This window comes from Podarcis tiliguerta (assembly GCF_965153285.1).
Source record: "Podarcis tiliguerta genome assembly, chromosome: 4".
NCBI classification, from domain to species: Eukaryota; Metazoa; Chordata; class Lepidosauria; order Squamata; family Lacertidae; genus Podarcis; species Podarcis tiliguerta.
Window position 1 is genome coordinate 75,186,571 of NC_139537.1, and position 12,179 is coordinate 75,198,749.

The following is a 12,179-nucleotide window of genomic DNA, read 5'->3' on the forward strand; positions in this document are numbered from 1 at the left end:
TTGATTTGTTCAGGAAACTGACAATCTCATGCAGATCCTTTCATCTTCTATTCAGAGTCTGCCTGGGCAGGTAGTTTCTAACATTTTGGTGAGTTACGTGGAGCATGTTGATAGTTTTCCCTCCAAATTTGTGGCAGCCAGATGAGAGAACCATTTGCTGTTCTCTGGACAGCAGCATTTCAGGCTACAGCTGCGGGGCTTACAGGACTGAATACTCTTCTCTACGCATAGAATGTGAGTATATTCAGGAGCAAGCTGAGCTAGAGCCCTTTTCCTTAACACCTCGTTTTCTTTGTGTAGTGAACTGTGCTTGGAGAAACAGGCTACCCTGTGAGGCCCACCCCTCCACAAAAAATCTCCAGTTATCACATGCCGAAGACAGTTTGCCTCCTTGTCTACTGTCCATAATGGAGGTACAGTGGTACCTTGGGTTAAGTACTTAATTCGTTCTGGAGGTCCGTTCTTAACCTGAAACTTCTTAACCTGAAGCACCACTTTAGCTAATTTGGCCTCCTGTTGCCGCCACGCCACCGGAGCACGATTTCTGTTCTTATCCTGAAGCAAAGTTCTTAACCCGCAGTACTATTTCTGGGTTAGCGGAGTCTGTAACCTGAAGCGTATGTAACTCAAGATACCACTGTACTTAGAATTCCAGTTTTATTGTGGAAACATCCATTAATTCTGACACTTTGAATCTCACACTTGGATCTTTATTGGTCCAAGCCAATACCTGATTTGTGCCCAGAAAACTAAAGAGGACCAATTCAGGAACTGGAAAATACATGTAACATACTTGTGAGTGTCTCATCTCTGTAAGGAGGCAACCTATTGATTTCAGTTCCCATTAAAACATCACAGTGCTGTCCAAACCATGCCTGCTCATAAGTAAGTCCTGTTGGATTCAGTAGGATTACTTCCAGATATGTGGAGTTAGGATTGCAGCTCTGGGCATCAAAGGCACAAAAATGACAACGGATAGTTGCCAGAGTTCACAGTTTTGGACATATACAGGGCACTAAGAGATACTTCCTACGTTAAATACGTCCCCCATTTAGACAAATGAGGTCTTGGTAAACCTTGGTTTATGAACTTAATGCGTTCCAGAAGTCCGTTCTTAAACCAAAGCATTCTTAAACCGAGGCATGCTTTCCCATAGCAGCGGGGGACTCAATCTACAAATGGAACACACTCAACAGGCAGCGAAACATGTTCTGCTTCCAAGGCAAAATTCACAAACCAAAACACCTACTTCCGGGTTTGCAGCATTTTTAATCCAAGTTGTTCATAAACTAAGCTGTTCTTAAACCAAGGTACCACTGTACAGTACTAGCTTCTTCAGGGCTTCAGTACAAGTATGTCTGGATAACATGTTATTCAGATTAAAAGTAGATTTATTGTTCAAGAAAACATTTAACATGTAAGCTTCATGTTATGTTAGTGGAAGACACATGCCTTCTACTCTTTCTTGGGGGAAACATCTGAGGCATGAATAATGTTCATTTTAGGAACTTTCTTTGGCTTAGTTAAATCCAGTAGGAGCAGATGTGCCTGGATTTAGAATTCAATGTCTCAGAAATATGTATCCCAGTCCCACTGTGTGTGGGCTAAGATAAAAATCAACTGGATGGGAGCAGGGGGGTGGGAAGCTATTTTGTTCCCGAGGAGAGATTTAGAAGGCTGTATGGAATATATTCAAAGAAAAGTTCGTTTGTTTCGAGCCAACGAAGGCTCATTAAACATCCTCCTCATTTCACAGGAGTTTGGTGATTAGAGATAAATACATAATGGGAAGATCCACTTCTCTCAAGCGGAGACAGCCGCAAAGGAAGTGGGCACATTTCCCACAGGTTATTTCGTTAATAAGATAACCCGCTCTCTTTATGATGTAAGCATGGCAACTTACCGACTGGCAGAATGGGAGTTTATTTAATTGGTGCTTTTCCTTTAAAAACACCCCCCAGGAACAGAACAATGACAAAGAATTAGATTAATCTGTTGAAAAGTCTGGTGCCTGGTAAGATGTGAATAGTATACCTCTTGTCTGTATAGGGAGGTACACCTCGCTTTCGGTGTGGCCCAGCAAATATGTGAACATTTCCCCCTTCTTTTAGACAAATGAGGTCTATAAGGAGATATTAGAGGACCTATGGAGGCATTTAAGTCACTTTGCATGAGCCCAAAGCTCCTCAGTTCTTTTGGAATGGCTTCCTTTGCAGAACAGAAGGAATGGAGGGAGCCCTGGCTGATAATAGTGATGGCTTAAGTGGCATGATGTGTTTTATGCACATGTAAAATGTTTATAAGTGGAGGTTTTCGGTCTGCTGTTGTGCTTCCGACCCCCTGGAAGCAAACCCTTAAGTTTGCTTAAGTAAACTGGTGCCAAATGCCTGGATGTTGTTACTGGCAGCACGAATCTTCATCCGGGATTCAGGGCAGCAACACCAGGGGCAACAGAACATGGTTGGCCTGTTTTATTATGTTTATGTGGTAAATAGATCCAGCACTAAGAATCATGAAAAACATGAACAAAATTAAAAATGGGAAGAGCCATCAGCATTGGTTAGCAACAGTATAGCTGCCCATGTTGCAGTGATGGAAGAAAGGAGGAAACAGAATATTGCTCTGAGGTGGTGTATTTCTGCAGAAAAGAAGGCCCTCAGAGCACTTCTCTGGTGGCTTTTAGAAGGATTTGCTGTTCAAGAGGGAAAGTTTAGTTCAAGTTAGTTTAAAAAAAGAACCACCACCCCATGGGACTAGTGCACAGTCTCTGGGATGCCTTAATTACCGTATTTTTCGCTCTATAAGATGCACCAGACCACAAGACGCACCTAGTTTTTGGAGGAGGAAAACAAGAAAAAAAAACATTCTGAATCTCAGAAGTCAGAACAGCAAGAGGGATTGCTGCGCAGTGAAAGCAGCAATCCCTCTTGCTGTTCTGGCTTCTGGGATAGCTGCGCAGCCTGCATTCGCTCCATAAGACGCACACACATTTCCCCTTACTTTTTAGGAGGGAAAAAGTGAGTCTTATAGAGCAAAAAATACGGTAACTCTTTGGATCCTGGTCATTAAATATACAAGTTTGAAATTGGTTAACAGTCCTGGAGGAGAAGGTGAGAAGCGATGTGAATATAAAAAGTAAACTGTATAACCTTCTTTAAAAAAATTATCACCACACATGTAGCATTGCTTTATCTTAATACCTTATTTATTTTTTGCATAATGTACAACAATAATAAGTTATATATACAAAATTGCTACAATAGAAACATTTTGGCAGAAGTGCAGAATTAGTCTTCGTTTCCCCCCCGACAGTTTTATTTATTGGGGGGGACGGGTTTAATGCAAGAAAACAATTTTTGTATGCATAATGAAAAAATCTGAACCAGGCCTGTGTTCACGCTGGGACTGCACAAGGCCCTGTTGTTCCCAAAGCTTTGAGGGAGGTGGGAAATAATTACTGTACTTTTTTGTGAAGTAGGTTGAAGAATAACCAAAGCAGACGACCTTTCTAAGATGTAAAATAATAGCGTTCCTCCGAGCTTTACAACTGAAAGCTAAACCTGTGTGCACTAGACTCCAGACTTCCCTAACTTGGGTCTCCAGCTGTTGTTGAACTACAACTCCCATCATCCTTAGCTAGCAGGACTCTAGCTAGCTAGTCAGGGATGATGGGAACTGCAGTCCAAAAACATGGGGCAATGGCGAGATCCAACAGTGTGACCAGTGCTCAACATGAACTAAGACAGCACTGGAGAATGTATTTCAGAATCCTTTGGGATTCTATTGCAGATGTCTGATCTAGACCATGTTGCATCGTTTCAGAGCTACTGGCTCAAGTTGATAGTTATGGGTGAGTGGGGCTTCTCTTTATGTGGTAGAATGTCTAAAAGCTACAGGGAGCTGCACTGGGCAGGAAGGAATGAACTATAATCAAAGTATGCATTTGCAAATTAATTACACAAGGTATTCTTCATCATTATTCAGAGGGGAAAGGACATTTCGGAGATAGTAAAATATAGTTAGAAATACAAAGCTCACAGGCTAACAAATTGGGTACCACACATGGGGAAACTAAATGACAATATTAAATATTCATCACATTGAACCCATTAGAGTGGAGTCTTTCGGTTGCCATTAGTTTGCAGCTGAAGAGGCAGGGGGCAGGGCTGGTTATAATTTTAAAGAATATGAGTTATCGTTTTATATCGCTTTTGCTCAGTCATGCAACTTGCAATTAAAAAAATATTGCTTTTTAAGACATGGTGTTTCTTTTAATAATAATAATAACTTACTGAAATCTGTCAACACAGCACTTTGTGGAGAACTGAACAATAAATTAATAAACTTGCTAATTAAACTGCCCCTGGATCCTGGACTCTGTAATTATGAGTTCACGAGGAGCCCCATGCCAAGAAAAATAAGAATTTCCTTGAGAGGAGATAGCCCTCATCTGAGCCCTAGGCCAAACTACCTGTTCATGGACAGTCTGCCAGTAACATTAGGTAGTTCTTGTGATCATTTCATAAAGCCATTTTTTTAAATAAAAAATGTATTGATCTTTAGAAATGTGTTGTTTCTTTTCTACTTTTCAAATGAGAAAAAAACCATATTGCTTATTTTAAACATCTATTACATTGAGTGGGGTAATTTCAATGGTGAGACCACACCTCACCCTAACTTTTGTAAGTAGTTATTTAATTATCACCTTAATACGGTTCACACCGACCCCTTCTGAGAAGCTTCAGACATCTGCAATAGAATCCCAAAGGATTCTGAAGTATATTCTCCAGTGCTGTCTTAGTTCATGTTGAGCACTGGTCACACTGTTGGATCTCGCCATTGCCCCATATGAACTGAGGGCACACTCAAATACACATCCAAAATCCCCCTGCACATTGACACATAATGGGAAATTCTGATAACAGCAAACATGTTGACCCACTTCAATGACAAACAGTGGCTCATCATGTGCCCCCTATTCCATCATCTTCTCCTCTCTCCAATTGCAGAAAGAGATAAATCACCTATTTTTAGAGTAACCAAAGTTCTTTGCTACATCTATCTGAATTCAAGGGACACAGGTCATTAAAACAAACCAGCACCAAACCACAGTTTGTATTCATCAAGATTAGAATGAACAATAGGTCCCAGAGTTCAGGCAGAACAATGAACTGTGGTTAGTTCAAAAGCAAGAGATTTTGGTCTCTTCATGCCTTGGGGCAGGGGAGGGGGAGCAGGAGCAATGAGACTCACACAGACTCATTCTTGTAATGACAAACCATGAAAATGAACCAGACTGTGGTCTTTCAGAGAAACCTGTCCATCAGTATTGATCTGATTAGCCAGTGCCTTGAAATCATAACGGTTGTAGCCAATACAGAAGTAGCATTTCAAAATACCCTCTCTAAAAGGGTTGCGATGGTAAAGAATTTCATTAAATCTAAAGATGACTTGGACAAATAAATGAACAGCATTGACTGAGGCATTAATATTTCCTACCTCGGTTGTGATCTAGTTGAAGATAAAATAAATGTCACCATATACTTCTATGCTTAGGACTATTTTTTTCCTTCTGTAGCATAAAAGATGGTCAAAATAATATTTGTACTTAATGTATGTGTATGAGCATATTCATAAATAAATTCTGCTAATTTTATAATTGGCATATATTTCCATTAGTATATGTGACAATATTTCCGAAATGTCTGTGTGGATCACATGCGCCAAGACTTCAGCATACGCTGAAATTTTGAATTAACTGGACTATTGCCATCTACCTGGTCTAATTTCAACACACATAATCCAACTAATTTATGTCAATAAAATCTCACACATGTGATTTTTTTAAAAAATAAATAAATTGGTTAATCCTTAATGTTATTTGAGAGGAAACTGACATTTGGTTAAACGCTAGATGTAATAGAACTGACATTCGCATTATCTGTATCAGGCAACACTATATCTGATAGTAGTTACTAATTGCGGAAGACTGAGACAAAATTAAACCATAGCGATTACATCAGATTTCTTCAGAGCCTGCAATGATACTGGCAGGCTGATCTGTATCTATGCTTGTAAAAGGAGTCTGAAGTGAACAGCAATATCCTCTTCACAGGCCAAGTCAGTCTCATTCAAGAAGTCTTCAGCCTGCGCTTCTTTCATTTCTTTTATGACGAACCAGTAACAATCCTTGGCTCGTTTTATACTTGGAACAACGGAAAATGCTACTGAGATCTGAAGGCCGTCCATGCTTTTTCAGATTCCATTCCATAATGAGTTCCATTGCTCTTGGAATCGGTATCCACATAAATTGTTTTGAAATGAAGGCGACTGAAACACATGTCACGAGGCCACCACCGGGTCAGGTTTAGGTATCACTTGGGCCCACTCCAAGATATCCGCGCAAAGGGACTCCACAGCGTCTAGCCGTTCAATCTGCACGAGTTTTGTTAGCAGTTCTGGAATGCTGTAGCCCGCTGTGCTGATGCGGTCAAAGAGCTGCATGCCGTCGGTCATGCCACCTATTTCGTCACGCTTCAGTCCAAAGCTCTCGGCCAGGTGGCGCCAGGTCTTCACAATGGCCTTCTCGGTGTTGTACGTGGAGCTGAGCATCCTGCTGGTCTTCTCCAGACAGTCGAACGGGAGCTCTGTGGGACTGAGGCCTAAAAAGAAAGTTCAGAGGATCACGTTTACTGAGCGCTCTTCTCCATGTTTGACATGTAGTGCCTCTTCCAGGCAGGGCTGAGGAACCTGTGGCCTTCCAGAAGGTGATGGACTCCAGCTTCCATCAACCCCAGCCAGCTTGGCCCACGGTCAGAGATGATGGGAGTTGTAGCCCAACAACATTTAGAAGGCCATAGCTTTTCCATATTCAGACTATTACTTTATTAGCATTTAACGTGTACTCGCAATGCTTTTCATCGGATCATAGAATTGTAGAGATCAATTAATCCAGAACATTCCCCTTCCTTGTTTTGCTGCTGTTTCCTTTCCCCATCTTCCTGGCATAAGCTGACAGCCAACCTTCACATGAGGCTGAAAATTTTTATTGGGAGGACTTATGACTACAGGCAGGGCCAGATTTAGGTTTGATGAGGCCCTAAGCTACTGAAGGTAATGGGGCCCTTTATATGTCCAGCTGTCCTCTGTCAACAACAAATTGTCACTGTTTTTTGTGTTGAATATATGCTATATGGTAATGCATGGACCTAATAGGTATCTAGAGCCATTTGCGCATAACAAAATATGTATTTCATCAAAATAATTGTTGAACTGAAATACAATTAATAGTTTTTTCCTTTAATTTTTTTTTGGGGGGGGGGCAAGAGAATGGGGCCCTAAGCTTTAGCTTGTTTAGCTTATACATAAATCTTGCACTGCCCACAGGAGAGGTTAAAGCTTCCAGTTTTCATTAAAAGCAAAACGTGTCCATTGATGAGCACTGGAACCCCAAACAAAGAGAACCTATTTTTTTAAAAAAAATATATATATTATTGTCACCTCAGGGCCGATACATATTTCAAGGAAAGGGTGAAATTCCTGGTGAGGCCTACCACTTTCCCCATCTTATCCTGAGGTCAAAAACAAGAGAATTTTCCAAACACATCTTCTGAGGTAAAAAGAAAAGGCAGGGGTGGGGGTGGAACAGATGCAAATACTTCTGGAAAGAAAAATGCATATGTGGCTGTAAGTTTATTCTCACAGACCGTAAATATCTTGCTATGGCTTATGTTCTTGAAGAATCTTGCAACCAAAGTGGGTTTAAGAAGAAAAAAAGTAGTAATCAAGCAACGCTTTTTGTCACACAGTGGGACCTACATACGTCTTTTCAAAGCTTGATTGACCTGAGTGGGATTTCTCGCAGGTAAAAGTGTATAGGAATTCAGCCTAAAGCACTAGTCTTAACTATAGCACTGGGTGATATTTTATTCTGCCGTTCAGACAGATTGCTTCCAAAATTACCTCATCTCCAGAGTTGGGTTTATCTGAATCTATTGCCTGTGACATATTAGCCATCTTGAATCTATGTACCAAATAATGTGGCTATAAATTAATGTGTTTTCTTTTCTCTCACCTTCTGCAACACTGCATACGTTGGCATACAGATCAAGTATCTTTTTCCGCCGGCTTTGTATCTAAGGAAAATAAAAGATTATTTTTATTTTAAAGTGGACCTTCATCCTCAGATGTTTGATGAGCAGAAGGGGAGGAGTTGTGTGTATTCTACAATTCCCTATAAAGAATGGGTGTGTGAACACAAGGCAATTCTACTCACATAATGTGGCCCCCTTGGGAAGAAAGATCATCCCACTGGTAGGCCGGTAGCAGTGGCGTAGTGTGGGGGAGCAGGGGCCGTTTTCCCAGGCACACAATTTGGGGAGCGAAACAGACACCCCCTACAGAGATCCCCATCACGCACCCTCTGCCCCCCGCCCAGCGCATGAGCACTTGCCTAGCAGGGACGGGAGCTGTGGAGCAGAGCTTGAAGAGCACCCTCCAGCACCTGCCTAGCAAGTGCTGGATGAGCGCACTCCACCTCTGGCTGGTGCGCATGCGAAGCATACCTGCCCCAGGCACTGGCAAATGGCAGTACACCCCTGGCTGGTAGGCTTAATCTCACAACTATTGCCACACACCCCATGTGCATTCACCAGTGAGGCTTGTAACATCTGCATACTTCTTAGAAGAGGGCAGGGGCCGTTGAAAACGAAATAATAAAGCATACAAAGTTTGAGTCTCGATCCTGTCTTAGTGTGTCCTCCTTTGACAGGAGCCAACTGCAGAAACATTTTCATTTTGTCTTCGATTATATCTGCAAAGTTTCCATAGGAAAGCTAGTTCTGTGAAATTAATGACCGGGCCAGAGACTTTCATGCTGTACGCTGCTGAGGTGACAGGAGAGTTAAAAGTGTGTTCATGTCCACTATCCCTTTAAGGAGAGTTTGCATTACTCTCACACCAGATCATCCTCTGTCTTGGATCAATTGGACATTTCTGCTTACATGTTCCAGCGTTTAATTGCTCTTTGAACAGACACTGTCCAGAGTTTGCAGGAAGAATACATAAAATATCACGGTTGCATATCATGGCCTGAGACCATGTGATTCGTAGGGCACAAACATCTGTGGTGAATCAAGCAGTTCTACCTACACCTCCTGAAAGAGGGGTATATAATCTGAGAGTTAGTGGCTGCGTGAAGAGCCTGCTTTGCCATGAAACTTGTTAGGAGAACTGGGAGCAAAAACTGGTTTCATAAATGCTTTTTGGCAAACTTGTTTAGACAGTACTGCTGTATCAGCAACACAGCCAGCTGCAGTTTCTCTCATAAAGGTCCCACAACAGCCCTCCATGGATCGCAACATCTCATAGATATATGAGGGATTAGCAGGGTCCTTAATGGCAACCTAGCAGTTTGAAAGCACATCAAAGTGCAAGTAGATAAATAGGTACTGCTCCGGTGGGAAGGTATACGGCATTTCCGTGCGCTGCTCTGGTTTGCCAGAAGCGGCTTAGTCATGCTGGCCACATGACCCGGAAGCTGTACGCCGGCTCCCTCAGCCAATAAAGCGAGATGAGCGCCGCAACCCCACAGTCAGCCACAACTGGACCTAATGGTCAGGGGTCCCTTTATCTTTACCTTAGTGCTACCCTTTTACCTGAGCCACGTGCCTGTAACCCAGGCATAGGCAAACTCCGGCCCTCCAGATGTTTGGGACTACAATTCCCATCATCCCTGACCACTGGTCCTGTTAGCTAGGGATGATGGGAATTGTAGTCCCAAACATGTGGAGGGCCGGAGTTTGCCTATACTTGCACCATTCCAGGACATGGAAACAATGTGGAAGGGACTGTAGCTCACTGGCAAAACACCTGCTTTTTATGCAGAAGATCTCAGGTTCAAATACCTGGCATCTCCAGGTAGGGCCAGGAGAGAACCATGTCTGAAATCCTGGACAGCCATTCCATGTAGAGATGACTGAGCGAGACAGACTAGACAGATGCAGGGGTTGCCTTTCAATAGCTACCTAAAATATGAATGAACATATTCATATTTCATATGAATGAAATATGTGAGCTCAGTCAGAACTGAAGTTTGCTATTTCATTTTCAATCCCAATAACTCTGTAAGATTAAAAACTAGATACAGTCTTTCTCCACCATCTAATGGAGGCTCTCGTTGAGGCCATGCCAGAGAACTTAAGCCGCACAGTTAATGATATTTTATGTATTCTTTCTAACAATGCCTGATGGAAGAGCAGCTAACTAGCTGCCCAAGCAGACAGGGGAAAGTAGCACTTGACCCAATGCCCTTTTTAAAACTCCAGGTGAGACTTACGCCAGTGGATTTGTTGTTTGTGGAAGATTTATCTCTGGCCAAATGGACAAGAGACAACAAGCACAGTTCCGGCGTCCCTTGCTTGTCAATCGCAGCTTCTTCGTCGCTGTCCATACTACGACTTAAAAGCCTCTCATTCTCTGAAGAAGCATCATTTTCACTGGAAGGGGGGGAGGAAAAACAGAAGGGTTGCTTTTCTAAACGATAACAGAAGTGAGTCCAGCATCTTTTAAATATATATGCATGGTCTTTACTGAATAGGCTCAGCCTAGTTATTGCAAAGTGTTGCAATGCGATTTCATGAGGCAACAGGGCTTCTTGTGGGGGTGGGGAGCCCTCTTTTTCTCACACCTCTCATACTCTCTATTGCATCCTAATCTGGAAATGAAAGACCAGTAAGATTTTTTAGTTTGCCTACTCTATGCTTTTCTATTTCCAGAGGCTTTTATAGTCACATGCCCCAAACCAGCCGTCTATTCCAAGTGTGGAAAACTCTGATGCACTCAGGCCAGAGAGCTCCCTGCTTCAGAGTGACCTGCCTGTTGATTTCCACTAAGCTTTTACTTCTTTGCTAACACGGATAAGACCCTCCAAGTGACAGTCCCAGATTTACAGAAGTCACCCCAGTTTCTGATTTGACCCTGGAAGGTCCCGCTTTTCCTTAAAGATAAAGGGACCCCTGACCATTAGGTCCAGTCGTGATAAACTCTGGGGTTGCGGCACTCATCTCGCTTTATTGGCCGAGGGAGCCAGCGTACAGCTTCCGGGTCATGTGGCCAGCATGACTAAGCCGCTTCTGGTGAACCAGAGCAGCTCACAGAAACGCCGTTTACCTTCCCTCCGGAGCGGTACCTATTTATCTACTTGCACTTTGATGTGCTTTCGAACTGATAGGTTGGCAGGAGCAGGGACCAAACAACGGGAGCTCAACCCATCACGGGGATTCAAACCGCCGACCTTCTGATTGGCAAGTCCTAGGCTCTGTGGTTTAACCCACAGTGCCACCCGCGTCCCTTCCTCTTTTCCTTAGGACGTCCCAATTTGCATTGGCGAAATTTTTGAGGAACAGGATATGCCCAGGGATTATTTTTAGCCGGAACTCACTAAAACTCAGTTCCAGCACCTCTCAGATGGGGAGCCATTCAGAGAGAATTAGGGAGGTGTTTTCTTTTTTTAAGAAAAATAGCACCATACGTCCCAATTTTCATCAGAGAAATGCTGGAGGATATGCATGGATTGAGGCCTCACATTAAAATTACTGACGACTGAGCCTGGTGCAAGGGATTCTTGTATCCCCCTGAACACCAGGGCTTTAGCTCTTTGTAGTTTTAATTTCAAATCAACTGACGGAAGTTCAATCCTTTCCTTTTTTAAAAAAATTAATACTAAAGTGCTTGTCCTGCAACGTTTTCCTGTGACAAATTCCATCTTCCCCCACTCCACCACCCACTTAATGTAAATAAACTTTCCTTCCAGATCTCTGCTGGCAAGACTGTAGGAACCTCAAGCCTGGGTCTAAATATGCTCTTCCTTGTCTCTTTTCCCCAGGTTTTAGGACCCTCCCTGGAGCGTAAAATAGATTCATATGCGCGTCTGTGTGCACACTCATCTATCTAGAGATTTAGGTCACATTCACCATACATTTTAAGCATGAGCCTTCCTGCAAAGAATCCTGGCCACTGTTGTTTTATTAAGGGTGCTGGGAATTGTAGCTCCTTGTGTGGTAAACGACGCGGTTTTCAGGTTTCTTTGAAGGAAGCTGCGCCCACTGTTAATGATATAAATGTGCTTTAAATATGTGGTGTGGGTGTGATCATAGATACAGTGGTACCTCAGTTTATGA

At 42.7% G+C, this 12,179-nt stretch overlaps 1 protein-coding gene across 5 annotated transcripts in view; it reads right to left on the reverse strand.

Annotated features, from left to right (window-relative positions):
* Positions 1-4,545: 4,545 nt before the first annotated feature.
* The window catches only part of EDAR (ectodysplasin A receptor), a 234,985-nt gene continuing 227,351 nt past the window's right edge, over positions 4,546-12,179 (reverse strand). For all 5 annotated transcript variants that reach the window (XM_083437951.1, XM_083437952.1, XM_083437950.1 and 2 more), the window contains 3 exons: positions 10,337-10,496; positions 8,075-8,135; positions 4,546-6,662 (listed from right to left, as the gene is read on the reverse strand). In XM_083437951.1, the coding sequence (XP_083294077.1) occupies positions 6,343-6,662; positions 8,075-8,135; positions 10,337-10,496 (541 nt within the window). In that variant the 3' untranslated portion in view covers positions 4,546-6,342. The remainder of the gene's footprint in view (positions 6,663-8,074; positions 8,136-10,336; positions 10,497-12,179) is intronic.